This window comes from Daucus carota, chromosome 1 (assembly GCF_001625215.2).
Source record: "Daucus carota subsp. sativus chromosome 1, DH1 v3.0, whole genome shotgun sequence".
In the NCBI taxonomy this organism is placed as follows: Eukaryota; Viridiplantae; Streptophyta; class Magnoliopsida; order Apiales; family Apiaceae; genus Daucus; species Daucus carota.
Genome location: NC_030381.2, coordinates 29,007,300 through 29,029,510, shown reverse-complemented (window position 1 = coordinate 29,029,510; position 22,211 = coordinate 29,007,300). Strand labels below are relative to the sequence as shown.

The window sequence follows — 22,211 nt, the reverse complement described above, 5'->3', positions numbered from 1 at the left end:
AAGATATCATACCTGTAATGATGATTCATAATTGTAGATGTATTAGCGAGTTCAATCATGATAGAATCCGTGAATTCCGATCCGCCGAACAAAGTCAGTAGCGTAAACACTATTAAATCAATACCCATGGAAACAAGTTCATATCATAAATGGATGTATAGTTGATAAATCTCTATGTTGAACAATCTACTAATGTAAATGGCATGAAGATTTGTTTTATACTTATGGTGTTTGTTCACGGCGGCATCAATTATGTGTTACTTGATTTTGATCCTCGGGTTTTATTGGGCTTTGACAAGCCGGGTATCTCTTCATATGGGCTTTAATATAAGCCTTATATATAGAAATAAGAGTTTATATATTTTTGTATCTTAAAACAAGAATTTTTCAATATCTATAAAATAAACATGATTCTTACCTACTTTATAATTATAAAAGCGATACTTATATTTAGAGTAAAGTGTACGTACATGCATTTTGATTGTGAAACCAATTTTAATATTAGAGTTCAAAAATAATTAATTCAAATATCAAATTTTGAAAATCGTTACAAAATGCGCAATTCCGTCTATCCTAATTAATTCCTTTAGATTTTTTGAGGGTATTTGCATCTTTTCATTTCTCTAATGGTTCTATTGCCTATTTAATTAATTAGACAGCCCCAAAATGTTACGCAATATTTTGATAAATCCTAATTTTTCGTTGTTAACACCGACAGTAAATAATGAATTATCTGGGTTTTATAAGAAATTGTGTAATATTTTGGGATTGTATACTCCATTAAACATGAATATCCTTAACATTTTTATCGGAGTTAACAAGAATAGATGAAAATACATATTTCGTAACGAATTTCAATATTTAGTCTTTTTTAAATAACAGCCATACGACATCTACAAGAATGATGTAGTCGAACACACATAAACATAGAATAGATTAACATGTGATGTTGAAATTGACGATGGTATATATATAGATCCTTACTCTGTGTTCACCATCTTTTCCAAAAAAAAATCCGTTTGAGCTATAAACCACAAATGCAATTCCCAGAAGGTTTTTATCGATAAATCCAAACTAACTCTTACAAAAGAAGGAGAGAAAAAGCACACAGTCTCACCAGGGAGGGAGAGAAATTAACCTATAATTAGAACACACGAGAGAAAATCCAACTGCAAAATAAAATGATTAGATCTGAACCACGAAACTACACTAGGAGATAATCGATCCAATCACAAATCCAAAAGGCTTTCGGAAGCGAATAAGAACGAAAATCAATAGTTTCGGTGATATAGATCTAAGATAACTTTGCCGAAAGAGGGAGTTTTATTACCAAAATCAATGAAACAAACAAGAACAAGCAATTAAACGGAAGGATTTGGTGCTTCCCCCGGAAAACCGATGGAAACTCTATCGGAATGAGAAAAGAGGGAGGCGGCTATAGAGAAGAGAGAAAAAAAGGCTAGAGAAAAAACCCTATTAATAACTTGTATTTGGTTGGTATATAAAAATATTTAGTCTTTTAATTATTTGTTGTTGGAATATGATAGAAAGTGGTGTCACGATCAAATTACACGTACACAAAGTGCACTTAACTCTTATAATTACTTGACAAATAATTACACATACACAAAGTACACTTAACTCTTATAATTACAAAACCTGACAAAACAAATAATCATTCCTTATTATTAATAGATAACAATATATTTCATATTTTGTTAAAATACTATATAAGTTTTGTGTAGCACATGAGAAAAAAATGTATAATCTAGAACAATTGGTGTAAGGTTCCTTGGGTTTGCATAAGAGGATTAAATGTAAACCATTATATTTAAACTTTCTTGATATTAATTACAACACTCATTTGAATGTTATTTATAACACTTTTTAAGAACAAATATAAATAGTAATAACAATATTTTCAAAATTATTACTTTATTAATGGATTAATTATCTAGTTGGTCACTGAGGTGGACTTAATGTATCAAGTTGGTCACTGAACTGAAAACGATATCAAGATGGTCACTAAATTCACTATAAATATCAAACAAGTATCTCGAAATATGAGTTCAAGAAGTAAAAATATTATTTATAGAGTTTTACACATTATTCTTGAATGTTACCATAAACAAGTAAGAAGTTATGACTTCTAGTATTTATGATAATATATTTAGATTTTATGAAGTTTATTTATTATTTATTTTTAATCAAAACAAAGAAAATAACTATGTAATAAAAAATAAACAACACTATAAATAATATTTTTACGGCTTGAACTCATATTTCAAGCTACATGTTTAATTTAGTGTTGCTTCAACTATCTGGAACAAATTTGAGCGGCAAATTTGCTTGAGTAAACTGTAACTATCAAAATATCACAAGATGAAAAAAATGTTCTCCCATACTAAGTTTTAAGTTTCGGAAAACAAAGAAGTGTTAGGTTTCATATGACATAGAAAGGGGGTTGAATACTTTTCTGGTAGATTTTTCAATTTTAATTTCTAATAAATGATTAAGTGTGAAAATCTAGAAAAAGAACACAGTTCGTAAAATATTAGTTTATAAAAGTTTTAAAATGTTCTTATGAGACTAAATTCAATAAATATCGAATGTTGGTTCAAAATGTGAAATGACATCTAAAAACACACTTAAGGATAAGTTATGGAGGAAATTAAACAATAAGCAGTACTATGCAGGAAATCAAAATAAGCTACTTGTACTGTTAATGGTGGAAAAACAAGAGTGCTCCAGGACACGTGAGATGACCAAGTAAGAGGCTAACCTCTTCAATTTTGAGGAGACTATGTGAATGTATTTCTCTATACCACAAATATGTTATTCACTTGTTCTAAATAGTTTCATATCTCTCTCCTAATCCATAAATATCATTTAAGTATCTTTTCTAGCAGAATCTATAGCAAACTACCATACAAGAGCAAAGAAAAATACTACACTCTTGGCCTTCTGGACTTCTAATACCTGAACTTCATAGACATCTTGAATGAATTTGATCTATAGATTCCTTCCATCTCACTTTGAGACTTCCTCCAAAACACCAATCACTATAATCTTAGTTCAATTTACCCTATATTCCATTCTTCTTCAGTTGTCCTAAAACTAACCATACCCCATTCCTCCCAATTCCTGTTCTGACATTCCATTGATGCCTATAATGTTACTTTTTACAAGTCTTGATCAACTCGTAATCACTCACACCTCCATGAAATTTTTTCTCAGCACCAGGTATTCTATTTTCTTATCTGACGGGGTTGGTTCATAATATAGTTTTTCTTGGGAAAAAGGCACTACGAATATCTTTGAAAAAAAAATGCCTCCAAGTACGTATGTAGGGGAGTTTTTCCTTAATACGTAGTATAATTTAAAGGTCAAAAATTTATAATTATTTGATCACGTTCTGTATTAATTACAGTATAGCAGACTTTTCTGTTGGTAAGTAGACTTCTCCATGGTACGAGTATGAGTACTCTACAGGAGCATCAATATGAGTAAGCACAAATTCAAATTATCAATATTAAAAGTCAGCCTCTCACTTAGGCACTCTGACGCCTTCTTGCATTCCCTGGCATTCAATTCTGCACTTCCCTCAAGACCAGGCAAAACCAAAACAGGGGCCTCTTTGTCCTTGCAGTTTGCTGCTTAGTGAGTTACTTTAGTGTGCCCTTGAAAACAATAGACACAACGTATACTTTTTGCATCAAAAAGGAAAAATATATACAACCTATATATTATAAAACTTGTACATCATCATTCTACACGAAAAGTTCATGTTTACAAATCTGACCTTGGAAGCCATGTGACGAAGTTTACGAGTCTTCCATGGGAGATGCTCTAGCCATTGACATTCACACAAATGCCAAAGATGAAAACCATAACTGAGCTCTGAACTCCTCTATTGAAGCTTCTGGACCCTCTATTCACCTTGTTGCCAATCCTCTGGAAATTCACGACATGGAAGACACGCCTAAGAAGCTGGTCGGACTCTCCTGGACTTAAATGTGGAACATGTGTAAACCACAAAGTTTACTTGAGGTATAAGATATTTAATGGCCTTTAGAATGATGAAATTCAAGGATAATATAAGATAAGGCTCTTTGATGACTATTTCTTTTAAAGGTTTCTGATTCCTTGGTTGAAAACTTTATGACCAGTCTCCTTCTAGGGGCTGAGTTGAGCATTGGTCATATCAACTACTGGAACAAGCCCTGCAGAATTAACAAAGGCATCACAAACAGTGACTTGTTAGTCTATACTAAAGAACTACAGCAACAGCAAATATAATTACCCAATGTCTTATCACATATATGTAAGATCTGCATCTGTAGTGTTCGCTAAGTTAATCAGCTTACAACCTGTTATGAAAAACCAAATTTTACAATCAACAAAAGAATGACCAACGGAATGTATCGTAGAGAATAACCTAATCTATATATGTATGAACATTTCTACGGAGAAACTAAAACTTCTGATATATCTCAAACTGATTACATGCAACCATTTATATACTAGTGCACACCAACAGTGGTGGTAGCAAAATAGAAAACTACGTGATAAACTTCAAGACTCATTCATCTACTCAATTTACTCTACTATGCTCCTACATTTCCTCTACTTAATGCTAATCTCCTGATAACCTCCTATTGCATATGACCAAGTCATATTACAAATAGAACACTACGACTAGCTTATTCAATAATAAAATAATAAATAAATAAAAAGATAAGTTAAAGATTAATTTCCAACGATCACCCCCTTAATCTTAAACTTGTCATCAACCCGTTTGGCTTTGAACTTAGCCCGTATGGCTATCAGCTGAGCTTGTATGGCCTTTTTTGTTTGTCCGTCTGACAAATCACTTCAAAAGAATAATCCACCTCATTTTTTCTCGCTTCTGATTATACAACAGAGATGCCACAATAAAAATAATTATTCTCCTTCAATAGTTGCCCTTGTGTCAATTGCCACCTAGGAGGGAATGAGACACCTGTAATCTTGTAACCCTGCACAACAAATACAAAAATATCACCAATATGTTATATATGCCTGAATAAATTTCAACAAGTTAAAAACTAAAATCAAAACACTAACTCAACGAAGAGCAACTTAGAACCCTCAAATTACAAAGAATCAAGTAATACCTTCAAGCTATCTTAGTAGTAAAAACTCAAGAAGTCAATTTGTACAGAGTTATGGCAGGCTTGCGAAGACTTAGAGTCATTGAAAGACTTGACAGTTAACAAATCTGTACCTTAGAGATGACAAAGGGCAACAAAATTCAAAATATTTACCACTATATCTATAGTAAATAAAAATTACAGTGGTAGTAGTATTCTAGTGCTTCATAATACAGTAGAGGAAGAGGATGTGGATTCTTTGAATGTTATAATTGTGGAAAATTTGGTCACTTTGCCAAAGACTGTTGGTTGAACAAAAATGTTGAGGAGAAGGCAAATTTAACAGAAACGGAGCAGAAACAGGAGAATGGTAATCTGTTAATGGCATAAAAAGATGTGATTCCAGAAGATGATATTTTATGGTATCTTGATAGCGGTGCCAGCAGTCATATGTCTGGGCTCAAGCACCCTCTTTACTGATTTAAAAGAGATCGATTCCGGATTTGTTTCTTTTGGAGATTCATAAAAAATTGTGGTTAAAGGAGATTCATCAAAAAAGAGATGTCTCAAAATCGAATGTTCAAACTGAATTTGAAGAACATACAAGAGACATGTATGCAAGTGAAGATGGGGGACAAAGCAACCTTGTGGCACAGGAGACTTGGACACCTACACTATGGTGGTCTAAAGGAGATGTCAAACAAAGGTATGGTTCATGGAATTTCCCAAGTATGGATTTTTCAGGAAGTTTTTGTGAAGATTGTGTAATAGAAAAGCAGACAAGGAACTCGTTCTAGAATAAGGCGACATATCGTGCTACAAAGCCTCTCGAGTTGGTGCATACGGACATATGTGGTCCTATCGCACCCAAATCATATAGTTCCAGGAGGTATTTCCTTACATTCATTGATGATTACTCTCGAAGGATGTGGGTTTATTTTTTAAATGGAAAATCTGAGGCCTTAAAGTATTTAAGAAATTTAAAGTGATGGTGGAAAAGAAGCCAGGCTTGCATATTAAAGGATTGCGTTCAGATAGAGGTGGAGAATACACATCAAATAACTTCACAAAATATTGTGAAGAATAGGGCATTAGAAGGTTCTTGACAGCCCTATACTCTCCACATCAGAATGGCGTGGCTGAACGCAAAAATCGGACTATATTAGACATGGTTTGATCAATGTTAAAATGCAACGAACTTCCCAAAGAATTCAAGGCAATTGAAAAGGAAAAAACCTAGGAACTAGTGGAATTTCGAGAAGGTTGTAAACCCATCGATGTTAAGTAGGTTTATAAGAAGAAAATGAATGCTCAAGGAGAAGTAAAAAGATATAAGGCACGGTTAGTTGCAAAGAGATGCTGACAAAAGGCTGGGATAGACTATAATGAGGTTTTTGCACGCGCAGCCAGAATGGAGACAATACGACTTCTTGTCTCTCAAGCAGCTGAAAACAAATGTCTTATCTACCTGATGGACGTGAAATCCGCATTTTCTGAATGGCATGCTCGAAGAGGAAGTGTACGTAAAGCAACCTCTTGGATATGTAAAGGCTGGAAAAGAAAAATTGGTGTTGAGATTGTATAAGGCGCTATACGGTTTAAAACAGGCGCCACGAGCATGGAACACTTGTATTGATGCTTATTTCAAGAAGAATGGTTTTGTGCAATGTCTATATGAAGCTGCTCTCTATGTCAAGGAAAGGCGAGGTAATTACTAGTTGTTGCACTTTATGTCGATGATCTTATTTTTATGGGCAATAATGAAGAAATGATTAAAGAGTTTAAGAAGGAGATGGCACAAGAGTTTGAAATGACTGACCTAGGCTTGATGAGATACTTTTTTGACATTGAGGTGAAGCAAGACAAGTCAGGTATTTTTATTTCTCAAGAAGCTTATGCAAACAATATCTTAAAGAAATTCAAAATGGAACATTGTAATCTAGTAGCAACACTCATGGAACTGGGAACAAAACTTTCCAAATTTGAGGGAGGAGCTTCGTGGATGCAAATTTATATCAAAGTTTGGTCGGGAGCTTAAGATACCTTACATGTACTAGACCTGATATTGCATATAGTGTTGGTATTGTAAGCATATATGTGGAGGATCCAAAGAAAGCAATTAAAAGGATTCTGAGATACATTCAAGGAACAAAGTCACTGAGATTATTTTATTCTAGTACAACAGACTACAATTTGGTGGGATACTCTAATAGTGATTAGTGTGGAGATGTGGATGATCGTAAGAGCGTCTAGATACTTGTTCTTTATGGGAGAAACAACATTTACTTGGTATTCTAAGAAGCATCCTATAGTCTGTTCATTATCAACTTGTGAGAGGCAGAATATGTCTCAGCCTCTTATTGTGTTTTTCATGCTATATGGCTTAAAAGGTTACTTGGTGAATTATAAATCCCACAGCAAAGATCAACTAAAATTAGAATTGACAACAAATCTGCAATTGAGCTTGCCAAGAATCCAGTTCATCACGAAAGGAGCAAACACATTGATGTTCGATTCCATTCTATTCGGGAGCATGTGAAAGAAAAGAATGTGCATTTATGCCATGTTGTTATTCATGATCAGATAGCGGATGTGCTCACTAAACCATTGTCCAGGACTCCGTTTGATATTTACAAAAAGCTCATGGGAATGAAGGATCGAAAAGAGTTAGCTTAAGGAAGGAATTTGTTAAATAAACTAATCTTGAGTTTCTCAAAATATTCTAAAAGGAAGCATTAAATATCTGAGAATAAATGTAATTTATTGAACCGAGGAGATGTATTCTTATAAATGGAGAAGTTTGAAAAGGAAAAAACATATATCAGAACAAAAATATTCCCAGAAAAATAGTTTTACTATTCCTTGTTATGTTCTGTTCTATACTTTATATACTTAAACTACTAGAATCCTATATACAAAACCAATAGAAGCCACACAAAATTAATAAAACATTAATTTTGAAAATATTATTCTTATTATTTATATTTGTTCATATAATATGTGATAACATAGACTTCATTTGAGTGTTGTAAATCATTACAAGTAAATAAATCTAGTATTTATATATTTAATGATTTCTCGAATAAAGTTCCAAGGACGGTCAAACACTTCGCCATAAGTGACTCATTGCAATGCCTCTCTGCGGTTACAATAGGCCAGAAAAGCATTACAATAGAGTTATTATAACACTAGGAGTGTTACACCTACGAGCATTACATCAGGTCACATGATGTAACACTTTGGAAGTCTATTATAAGAGTAAAAAAAGTCTTAGTACAATAGGACCTAGTGTAATGGCCCAATGTTACATTATGTTCCAATTATTTTAAAAAAATGGGTCCAACATGTAAAATTTTAAATAACAGCCTTGTTCAAACAACATTCCCATATTACACAAATTTACCAAAACATAATCCAAAACACCAAAACTAATACCACAATACTACAACCACCACTCTAATACATATCCAACCTACTATAGCCAACTGCTTAAGTTTTACAAATATGATAAAACTGTGATCCATGCAAAATTCAAACTACCACCAATACCCATGCTGCTCACTTCTTCACCTGTGTTTCCTTGAAAGAGGGCTGCTATGATGCCCTAAGCTATATAAGTTGCTCTTAGAGTCTTCAGCACCTCCTCTATGTGCCTTATTGTGTTTCAATTTCAGTCAATCAGTGCCTTTTCAGCTATTATTGACCGTCTAGCTAGGAACCTTCTTCTGCTTCATATACCATGTAATCCAGTTTAATCACTAATCTGATTGATCTCATAAATCTAGGTGCTAATTACCAAAGTAAGATACGAATCATGTATTTATTTACCATGATCACTAGACTTTAGCTGCAACAAAAACACTTAATGTTTGCTATATAATAAGATATGTTTATGATTTCCAGATTGATATATGAATGACCTTTAAGTTGTGCTTTGGCTCATTAGTGTGCTGTACAAAGTTCACCCATTGTAGAAAAAATTGTAGAAAAAGAGTTTGGTTAAGTGACAGTAATCTTTAGGCTACCAAAGAGGCCTGTACAACCATACGGGACACCCCACCACCAAGAATATCACTGATAACAATCATGACTAGTTTAGTAATAAAAATCAACTGTACGTTGACATCAAATAGATCCAGTCTTCTAATAGTATTTGTTATTCAAGCTTACGTGCATAGATATCTTCACTAATATTCACTCAAGCTGACACTGTAACACAAACAAGTACATTGTAAGTGCCAGAATTCGTTCTTTAACAAGTTGTAACCTAGTCAGCTCGTTGTTATTAACTTTATTATTCACTTGGTTTAAACAACCAACTGATATCATTGCCTTTCACACCCTGTATTTTTAACTTTTTAATAGCATAAGAACAAATTGATGTGCATGATTAGATAAAGCAAAATAGACTAGTAGTATTGAGTATGTATGAAAAAATATGGTGCATATACAGATTGTATATGTATTATCCATGAAATTAGGATCTTGATCAGAGAAAATCAATTCCGAACGTCCGAAGATTTAATTTAGGCATTCTCATACACAGTGGAAGAACGAGAAACCCCGGTAAGGAGTGACATTATTTATTGTTATTTTTAATAATTAAGTATTGGCCTTTTTTCAAAAATAACAAGCTGCAAATTTTTTTTTGGAAATACCGTGCAACCTCATTCGCAATTCCAATAACCAGAAAATCAAATGATTTCAACGAACGGTGCAACGACATATGCGACTTCGTCAATATTTTTGAAAATAAGTTTGAAAACATGGGTATTTATACAAATTTCTCTTCTTTTTTTTTTTTTTTGAGTAATTATACAAATTTCTCTTAATCATTTTTTAAAAGAATATCTCTGGACATAAAATGGTGTTCTAAGTTTGATCATTAATGTATTTGCTAACTATAGACCTTTGTAGTAAAAAGTTATATGGAGACCACTATTTTATTATAGATTTTGGATATCATATACGTACTACAAGTAGAAATGGTTATTGCATATAATAAATTTTGTAACGTTCTTTCTTGCGGTAAATATATAATCCCCCTTCTCCAACAAAAGTGTGGTCACCATTTAAATCAAACCAGCGGTGTATATTCTTATATATAGAGCAAGTACAAATATATTTTACACGAGTAATACTTAAACAAATACTCTGCTAATCCTTAAACATAACACCATAAAGTTTAAGGAAGGGGCAAATGACTCTTCGGTAACTATGCACCTTCAGCCACCGCCCGTACCTGTAGATTTAGACTCTTTAGTATCCATGTTTGAGACGTTGCCTCCGGTAATATCTGCATTCTGCTTTGACGCTTGAATATGTAGTTATAACTAAATCTTGATTTGAAAATTCATGAAGGCTCATGCCCCTCTTGGACCCATGATAAACCAGCACCTTGTTGCAACCTGTCACGATATAGTGGCAAAACTCATTCACCCATTGCGTCACAGAAATCGTAGGACATATTAACAAGATAGCCTTCACTTTTGGCAACTCCAGACATGAACTTGGTGGGGAGTACGCTCCATCCACTGCTCCACTAAATTCCCGCTTTGCCAGTACAAGTCTAATGGCTTGAACTTCGTTCTCACATATTCTTCTTGCCAAGCTTCCCGTCATCCACCGACTCAGTAACAATCACCCCAGCATTCTTACTTTTCCTCTGGTTTGACTGCTTGTTTTCAATAGCTTATTCTGGATAACTGATAAAAGCTCGATGATGAGCCAACAATGCTTCATGAAATAACTTTCCACACCACGTGTATATTTGTTTCTCCGGCAACACATATTTCCTGTATTCAGCTTCGACGACTGAATACGTAGTAATAACAAAACCATGATCGGATAATTCATCAAGGGACCATCCCCTCTTGGATCCATGATAAACCTAGAACCTTGTTGCCACGTGTCAAGGTAAAGGGCTAATCTCATTCACCCATTGCATCACAGCCATCATAGGGCATATTATAGGGATTTATAAGACACAGCTGAAGAGAACAAGACTTACCTTATGGAGCTGTTGAACAACCTCCTCCTGGTCATTTTCACCAGAAATTTCAAACCATTTATCAAAAGTCTCTGAGGAACTAAATATCTCTGGTAGTAGAAAGTTCATCAATAAAGACCAGAGTTCATGGAGATTATTCTGTAAAATAGAATATAGGATATATCAAAAAACAGAACAAAACGTATGTGCATCAAATAATTAATAACTGTATATAATCAGTCATTACAAAAGAATGTGCAAGAAAAAGTAACCTCTCATCTATTGGTTTCATGATGGGTGCCAAGAAGTATCACAAAATGACAGACAATGACAATTTTTTTAATCAAATTACATATATGGGGCTAGTGGATTTCATCTAGAAACAAATACTATTAAAATAATTGAAAAACTAGGCTTTCAAAAGTTACATTCACCACCCATAAAAATAAATGAACTATTATAGAAGTACCTAAAGTGGAGTTCCAGTAATAAAAAGGCGATAGTTAGTATTAAAAAGTCTCATGATTTTTGGAAGAAGTGAGTTCTCATTCAACCTATGAGCTTCATCAATTATTATGTAGCGCCAGCTAAATTGGCCCAAGGCGGACTTCTTTTTTATAGCCATTTCAAAACTGGTGACACAAACTTCCCAGCAGCTAGTAACTCTTCGTGTATGTATCTCTGGAGAAACATATGTAGTATTACTGATTCAGATCCAGTATCCAATGAAGAAATGATAATTAATGAAGCATGGAGAAAACAAAGAAGTTTTTTGTCTGTCCAATATCAAAATTAATGGATTTAAGAACTGTATAGAAAATTATTCGATTTAATCGAAGTCGCAATCAGGTTTGTCTATTTTCTCACACAACAATTCCAAATACTAGGTATTTGCCTCACCAATACACCCTCTTACATTTTGCAATACTAGTCACCCTCACCCACTATTGCAGTTGCCAATGCATAATATTTGTCAAGTTGAATCTAAATATCAGAATTTACGGTTGCATTTCAAAAAATTAACCCTAACGTATAGTAGAGTCTTGGAAAGTATTTATTTGCTTCCACAAAGCACCTGGCTTTGACAATTATGAGTTATCACATAATATGTTCAAGTGTAAACTGCAAAGGTAATACCACATGACTACAATTCAAGTCATACAGATAAAAAGAACATTTATGGCATACTCACCGACCGTAAATTGTTGTTCATTACCAATAAGTCATCAGAAACAATTTCAAACAGTTAATTAATTAAGTATCCTAAGAATTTGAATAGTTAATTTAATCATCACAAAATGTTGTCTAGCCATTCAATCAAACAGTTTGAAAGTAATCTCCAACTAAAGCTTATAAATTAAACAAAAACAAAATTAGAGAACTTTATACCAAAATTATAAATCAAAGAATAAATTACACTTTGCACCCCATTACTTTGAGCGCTTTTGTGTTTTGATCTTCAATATTTTTCTTGGAAAAACACGACCCAATGCTTAATTCCTACTTCAGTTTGCAACCTTTTGATCATCCGCTGTTTAACTTGACTGTTAACGTTAGCAGAGCCCAAAGTAAAATAGTAATTTCCTTGTTCCAACCCCATTTGAAAACAGAGCCCTTCTTTTCTCACTCTTATACAAAATCACCTTTCTTACATTTGTTGAATTTTCAATCGAATTGCTCCTCATTTCTCAATCTCCTCCTTAATTCAGCCAAAATCCATATGAAAATGGCTCATATTTTGAACACTTCTTTCATCTTCACCACCAAAACCCCGTCTATGTACCGCCCAGCAACTCTTTTAGCACAACCTCAGTTCAAAAAACCCATAAAAATCCAAGCCAAGATCATAGAAATTTTCATGCCTACACTTAGTTCTATAATGACTGAAGGGAAGATATTGTCTTGTGTGAAATCAGAAGGTGATAAATTATCGAAAGGAAATAAATAATATTCAAGCTATCATCAATAACTAGCCATAATCAACCTCTCATTGTGTTAGGATTCTAATAGAGCAATTGTGCGATTTTGGGGTGAGAAGATGATAAGTTAACTATGAATTAAAATTAAATAGTGTTTATATATTATGATTGTACACATTTTTTGATAAGTAAATTACAGAATTGACCTCTTGACTTAACGTTAACGGTCAAGTCAAACGGTGGATGGTCAAAAGGGTGCAAACTGAAGCGAGAATCAAATATTCAGTTTTATTATGCCAAGAAAAATTGTATAAGACCAAAACCCAAAAGCGCTCAAAGTAATGGGGTGCAAAGTATAATTTACTTTGGATCAAACAAACAAAAAACATGAGATTCAACTTTCAATGGCCGGAAAACTTTATAACCACAGAATTTACAAAAACAACAAATGTTGACTACAAACTTTCAATCGACTAGAAATGAGTGGCATGTGACTTCAATCGCACCTTCAATCGAAAGGTGATGTGGTTTGCACATAGATCAGTCATTGTTCAATTTAAGGGGAGGGGGAGCGATGGAGAGGGAGTGATATTGCATCATTGTTGTAGCTGTTTTACGAAAAAAATTATCTCCTCGATCAGTGTAGTGATTTTAATTTTTAATTTTTCAGTTTTGGCATCGTTGAATTTTGGCATCACGAATATGACCGGGGCCTAAAATTATTATTTGCATTGTTTAAAAAATAACCGATGCCCAAAAATATTATTTACATTTTGGTTTATATAAAAATGATGCCAAAATTCATCATCGGTGCCTGATTGGTCGATGCCTAAAATTAAAATAGGCATCGGGTTCCCATTGAACCCGATGCCAAAAGCAGTTTTGTACTAGTGTTTTCATGTTGTTTTCAACAGACATTTTTTCTTTATCACCATCATAATCCACATCTAAAATGTTCAAAGCCAAATTATCTTTATCTCAGCTTCATTCTGATAATAATCTCTTGCTCAATAGTAAATCAGAGAGTGATGTAAGTATTATCACTAAATTCAATTCTATTATGACAATATTAACATTCGATAAAAAAACATAACTAAAAGATATCATACCTGTAATGATGCTTCATAATTGAAAAATAATTGTAGATGTATTAGCGAGCTCAATCATGATAGATTCCATGTATTTCATTCCCTAGTGCTGAAGTAAGTCATTAGCGTGAAGACTATTAAATCAATACGGATGAAAACAAGCTCATATGATAAATCGATGTATAGTTGATAAATCTCTATGTTCAACAATCTACTAATGTAAATTGAATGAAGATTTGTTACTTACTTATCGTGCTTATTGACGGCCGCATCAAATACCTAATTTTCATCTTAGGGGATTATTGGGATTTGGCAAGCCCCGTTGCTCTTTATATGAGCTTAAATATATTCCTTATATGTAGAAATAAGAATTTATATTTTTTATTCATAAAACAAGAATTTTTCATTATATATAAAATAAATATGATTCTTACCTATTTTATGATTATAAAGAGTAATTTACACTTTGCACCTCATAATTTAGGCGCTTTATCGATTTGGTCTCAAACAAAATTTTCTGTCAATACCCACCCCTAATGTTTAAAAAGCGCTTCGATATGCACCCCTTTGACCATATTCCGTCAAGTTTAATGTTAAAATTACTATTTTACCCCTGCATCCGTTAATTTTGTATGAAAAGAATCAGTAAAAGGAAGTCTACAAAATTACTATTTTACCCCTGCATCCGTTAATTTTAACAATTAACTTGACGGAATATGGTCAAAGAGGTGCATATCGAAGCACTTTTTAAACATTAGGGTGCATATTGATAAGAAATTTTGTTTGACACCAAATCGAAAAGGCGCGCTTAAACTTATGGGGTGCAAAGTGTAAATTACTTGATCATAAATGATGCTTCTATTAAGAGTAAAGTTTACTTTGCGTAGATATACTTTGGTCATGGCACCAGTCTTAACATTGGAGTTTAAAAATAATTTATTGAAATATCAAACTTTGAAAGGTTTTATACAATGTGCAATTCCGTCTATCCTAATTAATTTATTCATATTTTTTGAGGGTATTTGCGTCTTTTGTTTCTCTAATGACTTTATGGCATATTTAATTGCGTAGACTTGCCCAAAAAGTTACGCAATCTTTTGAAAAATCCTAATTTTTTTCGTTGTTAACACCCAAAGTAAATACTAAATTATGGTTTGCAATAAGATTGCCTAATATTTTGGTATTGTATGCTTTATTAAATAGACCACATGGGGGAACGAATATACACAAATACCCCTAAAATATATTTAACAGGGTTAATAAGAATAGACAAAATTACACATTTTGTAACTAATTTCAAAATTTGATCTTTTAATTATTTGTTTTTATACTTTAATAGTGAAAGTGGTGTGACGATCAAATATAGGTACACAAAGTGCACCTAACTCTTATAATTAGGAAACCTGTCAAATCAAATTCTCATTCCTTATTGTTAATAGTTGACAATCTATTTGGTTAAAATATTATTAAGTTTTGTGTAACAAACGAAAAAAATGTAGAATCTAGAACAACCATGTTAGGTTCCTTAAGCTTGCATAAGACTATATTTAAACTTTCTTGATTAAGAGCACTCATTTGAATTTTATATATAATATATTATAAGAACAAATATATATAGTTCCAGTAATTTCATATATTAATAATTCTTAATAAGTGTAAAATATTTCTACTATAACATTGTAAAATATGATTCAAGTGCTTTCAGTTGTTTCGTAAAACTTAAATTTATTTGAAATTCAATATTAAGTTTGACTATTTCATTTAAAATTTCATGTGTTATTTTTGAATTACATCAAAAAAGGGAGCCAACAGACTATATTAAGGTGCTCATCATTGTGACTAAAATATTCTTGTACATATTTAATTTCAAGCCATCGACCTAATTTCATGTAAGAGTAAGGATAACTTGGTTTTACTTTCAACAAAAGCTGCCTATAGATCAACATGTTATGCAATTATATTTAATATTTTTACGTATAAAGTATCGTATTGTATTTAACATCATCTTACTATTATTTTTAATATTCAAATCAACATATATACATGAAATTATGTCAATTTACATTGAATTCGTAATCAATATATATTGGAGTAGCTATAATACAAGTATGATTTAGTATAATTATAATTATATAATTAAAATTTGATTTTGTTTAATGCCAAAAACTCTCTATAAATTAATATTTATTAATTTATCGATTAATTAATATATCTATAAATTAATAGAATTCTCTGGTCCCAACTATATTAATTTATAGAGTTTTTACTGTATATTTGGTCTAGTTTGGATTTTGCTAATTGTTTTAAAATTGCTTTTATTTCTTCCTTTCATTCAAATATCGTATTTAAAAAGTTTTTGATAGACAATTAGCATTACACCTCTTTATTTTTGGATTTTTATAAATGTAAGAATTAAGAATCATTATTCACATTATGGCAAGATTCGGAAAAAAAAAAGAACACAAAAAAATTAGAAGACATGGCCTAATTGTCTATATGTTTGATTTCTATTCCATTAACTCCGTTTTTTGTTGCTATGCTTTAATTCTTCTTTAGATTTTTCAAATAATTTTTAATGTAGAACTTACCAATATAATTATCGATCTATCGTATTTGTTTAATCGCATTATAATAGTTTCTTCTTACATATAATTGTTTTGTATATATACTGTATTTGGTCAAGTTATGAAAGTTATTTGAAATTAATAATCCGTTATATATAACTATGTTTTCAATGAATATAGCAAATGCGAGGATGCTTATGGTTAAATGTTATATCAGAATTTTGTGGACAATATTTGAATCCTAAAGTTACATATTCTAAATAAAGAGTTGCTATCTTAAAATAATTTAATGAATATATGCAGTACATAACCAATAATTGAATACAATCATTGTTTAAATATCATAAAATTATATCCTCCACTGAAATGGAGTCATAATATACATCACATCAAACAATTGACTTATAATATATGCAATTTTTAATTAAATATTTACGAGACATTCTCAATTAAATTACATTTAAAATTATAGATATAAGAATTTTTTAACATCATAACTATTTTTACGATAACTAAATCTAATCTAAATTTTCTAGGCTAAATAATCTTTTAAATCTTAAAATATATATAATGTATATCAAAACTGTTTTATCCATAGTAATGCAAACATATCGTTTTACTTTTAAATCGGTCGATTTATGTCTATTTTTATTTTTGGTTTTAGGATAAGAAAATAAGTTTTCATTATTTAAGGGAAAAAAGATACGATTTTGAACTATAAAATCTGATGAGTATATTAATGCAAATTTTAAGATTTAAATGGACATTAATAAGCATTTTTTATGACATAATACAAATTAAAAATATTAGATATCACACTATTAGTATGATTATTGACTTATTTATTTATGATATAAAAGAATATTCTACGCCCGTGCGCGGAGCGCGGACAAAAAATATTAGTATGCTGATTAATCGAAAGTTATCGAAAATATTGCTAATCTATTTTTTTTTAACTTATTTTGATTTATTTCCTCAAAAAACAAAATTTATTTTGATTTACTTATTTTTATTAAAATTAATTTTAAAATATAATTTTTTAATTTAAAATTAATAATTTAAAATATTAATATTTAATAATTATTTATTTTAATTTATTTAAATTAGTTAGTCATAACATATTTTTTTTCAATTTAGTTTTTTTTATTATTTATATTGATTTAAAACATAAGATAAGATAGGGCCAAACTTGATAATAGCTCAGTTGAGAGACTGACGGGGGTGTATTCGATGGGGATTTTAATGAATTGTTTTTAATTTATGGATTTTAATGGATTGTGTGTGATTTTGATTTTGTGCGGATTCTTGATAAAATGTCGCAGAGTTTATAAGATTTAAGCACAATGCTTCAAAATCCCATTGATTTTGGTGGGATTTCAAAAAACTTAAAATACACTGAAGAATGCCACAAAATCCATCATTTTATGAAATGCAAAAAAATCCATCAGCATTTGAATACCATCAGATTTTAATGGATTTTAAACAATCCCAATTGAATACCATCAGATTTTAAAACATAATTTAAAATCCCAATTGAATACCACTCAATTGAATACCACCGGATTTTGTAGCTTAATTTAAAATCCCAATTGAATACCTCAAGATTTTAATGGATTTCAGACAATCTCAATCGAATACCCTCGGATTTCATGAATGCAAAAAAAATGATTTAAAATCTCAATCCAATACACCGCTCTGAGAGTCGCTCACCCGGAAATTTCAGATAACACATACTCACTTGTAAGGTTACAAGAAGTGTTGTAAAAAGCGGAATCTGACTTAATCGGTAAAGTCACGGAACAAGGATTAATCGGAGATTAATTGAATTGTTCGAGGATTAATCGGTGATTAATTGGATATGTAATCATCGAGTTCCAGAACAGGAATTAATCGTGATTAATCAAGGTTATAAGTCATATTTGTCAAAAAAAGAAAAAAACAATTTGTTTGGTTTAACACGTTGGAGAGGAGAGGGGGTAAAAGAACGGGGGTAAATTACGATGGTGATTCTGCGTTCAGGGAGGATTTTGAAAACCGGCTGTTCTTCTTCGTCTTCATCATCTGTCGCCTCGATAAGGTAATCCGTTTTATGTAATTTTACAAAGGTATATTGCATACTAAATGTGGACTTAGGGTTTGAAATCCCTAAACTTGTTTTGATCCTGCTTGGTTTTTCTACCTGTTTACACACACATGAAGAGGAAGAGAGTGAGAGAGACAGAGAGAGAGAGACGCACGGAGAGAGAGAAGACGTACACACACAGAGGGAGAGGGAGAGGGAGACCCGGAGAAAATAAACAAGTTATCAAATGTTGATCTGATTTTGGTTTAATTGTCTTAAATTGTAGCCCTAAACAAGTTTCCCATTTCAAGTTACCAAAGAAACCCGGGTGGACGACGGTTAAAAAACGAGCTGATGATCCATCTATGCCATATATAACTGAAGCCTTGAAGTCCTATAACCAAAATTCCGTCAGTTTTCTTCTTGTTTCTTTTTCTATTTCTTTTTACTTTTTCTTAACATTATTCACCTTTTTGCTTAATTCTCTTTATTCTTTGTGTTCTGTTTTCTGTGGCCTACAATTTATAGGGTAAAAGATATAAATTAGTGGATCCAGGTAGTCTTACAACTGTTATTCTGGCGAACTACTTCCTTTACCATATTGACTTTGAGGCTAAGAACACTGATGCTCCTCATGCTTCAACGGAGATGTTTTTTGCCGAGCTCACATCTCCTAGCGCTTGGCAGGTTTTGTCCGTCAGGCTCTGCGTATCCTTGGGGCCAGTAAACTCTATTTCAGGTTTGTTTTTGACACATAAATGTATTGCGATTTAATTTCTGTCTTTCTACAATTATGTTCATTTCTTTTGCTTGCCTTATTGACTTGTTTGGTTTGTTAATTGCTGATCAAGATTACTGGCTACTTGTTTTTGGTAACTCTACGAATTCGTCTTGCAGGGGATATAGATAAATTAAATGGCTGTTATTATTGCCGTAGATTAAACAATGTTCATCATCCTAAAGCTGGAGGGTTTGTACGTGGAGGCGATACATTTTACAAAACAGTTGAAGACATCTGTGGCATCAAGTTGAATGCCGAAGAAAAGCACTTACCTATGTAAGTAGTTATTTGACTCTTGCATTCAACTCCAACTGTCCTCCAAACTCCACAACCTAGGCTGTAACTGAAGCACATTATATATACATTTACACTAATAGTAAAGCTATAGTGTGGCTTCAAGTACCTGTCATTCTTGAACCATTCATGAAGCATGGACATATTTTAATTCTGTGCAGTGCAAGCTCCACTCATTACTCTTGTGTTGTGTTTGGTTGGGATGAATGAAATGGAATGGAATCGAAAGAGATTTTAAGTATAAAATGATTATAATTTTCAAAATGTTCATTCCTTAACTCATTCTATTCCTAACACCTAAACTATAATTTAAACATCCCAATTTGAGATGGAATGCTCCATTCCTTACTAATCTCATTTTCTTCATAATTCTTATCGTAAAAATTTTGCATTTCAATTCTTTTTTCCAAATCTTCCCTCCAATTTCCATTTATTTCATCTGATTTCATCCATTCCATTCCATTCCTTTACATTCATCCCCACCAAACACAACATTGGAGATAAACAAGAAAATCTTTCCTAAAGGTCATCTAATGGATCATATTATATGAGTAACAGATTTGGAAACTGTTATTTTGCCTGTTTTTCATGCCGGGGTCACCTTGTATTATTCCATTGGGTATTTTGGCTGTGACCCCTAATCAGTTTGCTCACAAGGCAATGATGAAAAAACATACCTGAGGAGCCGAGTACTAAACTTGTCCTTGGGCTGTGATCTCCCAGTTGGCTTATAAACTAAACTCAGATATGCTCTTTTGACACATATCTTTATCATTAATGAAATCAAATTGAAACAGTCTTTATTTGCTCAGAATTTTTAGTGAATTTTGTTTTAATTTTTAAATATGCAGGCTTAAAGAAGTTTCTCAGAATTTTGAATGCAATAAGGAGAGTGTAATAGGGGAACAAGTTGATGATGCAACACCTTATTCAACTGAAGCCATAACGTTCTTCAACCGACAACCAGTCAGTTTTCTTCTGAATGTTATTATTTTGTTTTTTTTACTGAAATTAATCGCCATATGTTGGACCTTCATGATCTTCCTTTTCTGTTTGCCTTGCCTGAAATTTATAGCATAGAAGCTACGAACTGATGGAGCCGGGTTTCTTTACACGGGTGGTCCTGCCGACATGCTCACTTATTCATGTCAACTTCACGGCCAAGGAGACTGATGTTGATGTTGCTCGCGAGTTGTTTTTTGCCGAACTGACAAGTACTGGCGAGGTTCTATCTTGTAACTTTTGTGTACGCTTGCATCCAAGAGACTCAGCCTTAGGTTTGTTCTTTACATGTAAAAGTTGTCATGTGATTTGTCACTTACTGCTATTAGGTGCATGTTTTTTCGGCTTGCGTATTGCTTTGTTAGTCTGTCCCTTGAGTCTTGTTTTTTTAATGTGGAATTGGTCATGTGATTTAGTTTATATCTTACTGCTACTAGCTGCATGTTTATGTTGGTTTGCTTATTGATTTGTTTTGGTGTCCATCGGTGATCAAGATTAAGGGCTCCTTCATTTGGTAAACCTATGACTTTGTCTTGCAGGAGATGAAACAGGAGATAAAACGAATGGCTGCTATTATTGTCGCGAGTATAACAATGTTCTGCATCCTAAACGGGGAGGATTCGTACGTGGCGGTGATTCATTATACAAGACTTTTCCCTAGAAATGGGCTTCCTTTGCTGAGAAGAGACACAGTTGATCAACTCTTTCACAGCTTGCTAAGTTTCAGCACCTAGATTCCATGAGATACTATGGATAGAACTTTTTTGACATCCAACTGTTTCTTTGAGTCTGAACTAGGATTTTTTTTATCTACAGATCGTATTTGATGTTGCATGAGTGTGGACAATGAATTGCATATGATGCTTATTCTCCGGTTAAGTTATAAAATTTCGAACTGGTCAATATTTGCTGGTATTAGTGTTCGTTTCCTTGTTTGTTGTTTACGTCACATTTTGTGTTTATTTCCTGTTGCTTGCATTCTCAAGATGGAAATGGACAAGTTTGTATTGTTTTCTTTTAGCTAATGAAGTTGGAATTTTTAACTCTTGCCTGCTATGGGTTAAAAAGAAAAAAATTATGGTTTGCCTGAAATCCTAAATCATACTACTAGCCTCCCTCCAGGAACTTGGCAATCTCTCGCTTGTACTTTTTTTGTTTATTTGGCATCTTTCAAAATCAGCATCTGAGTATTCTGTCAGCTTAAAGTCTGATTATTAGGAAACCAAAGACTTGTGTTCATGGTTCCTTTAAAATATTTAAAAATTCTCTTAACGGGCACTAGATATGGTCGGATACGGGGCAGAGCCCGGGGTTGGATCAACTTGGAATCTTGCACAAAGACAAGTAGCATACATAATATCCGGACTACTAGCAATAAGA

The 22,211-nt window shown here is 32.5% G+C and overlaps 1 protein-coding gene across 2 annotated transcripts; it reads left to right on the top strand.

Moving 5' to 3' along the window:
- The first annotated feature begins 18,630 nt into the window (after nucleotides 1-18,630).
- On the top strand, nucleotides 18,631-21,746 carry LOC108215051 (uncharacterized). Of its 2 annotated transcripts, XM_064079071.1 has the most exons (8): nucleotides 18,631-18,769; nucleotides 19,041-19,164; nucleotides 19,283-19,310; nucleotides 19,401-19,493; nucleotides 19,652-19,811; nucleotides 20,681-20,795; nucleotides 20,905-21,106; nucleotides 21,371-21,746. In XM_064079071.1, exons 1-8 carry the CDS (start codon nucleotides 18,693-18,695, stop codon nucleotides 21,490-21,492), a joined length of 921 nt encoding a protein of 306 aa, XP_063935141.1. In that variant the 5' UTR covers nucleotides 18,631-18,692; the 3' UTR covers nucleotides 21,493-21,746. The 2 variants fall into 2 exon arrangements, with proteins under 2 accessions (XP_063935141.1, XP_017242872.1); XM_017387383.2 differs by having other exon boundaries at nucleotides 19,283-19,493.
- Nucleotides 21,747-22,211: the final 465 nt, after the last annotated feature.

Coding starts and splice junctions, on each gene's coding strand:
- LOC108215051 (XM_017387383.2), top strand. CDS start 18,693: ATGGTGATTCTGCGTTCAGGGAGGATTTTGAAAACCGGCTGTTCTTCT. Junction 19,165..19,282: donor AGTCCTATAACCAAAATTCC/GTCAGTTTTCTT, acceptor TACAATTTATAG/GGTAAAAGATATAAATTAGT. Junction 21,107..21,370: donor TCCAAGAGACTCAGCCTTAG/GTTTGTTCTTTA, acceptor TTTGTCTTGCAG/GAGATGAAACAGGAGATAAA.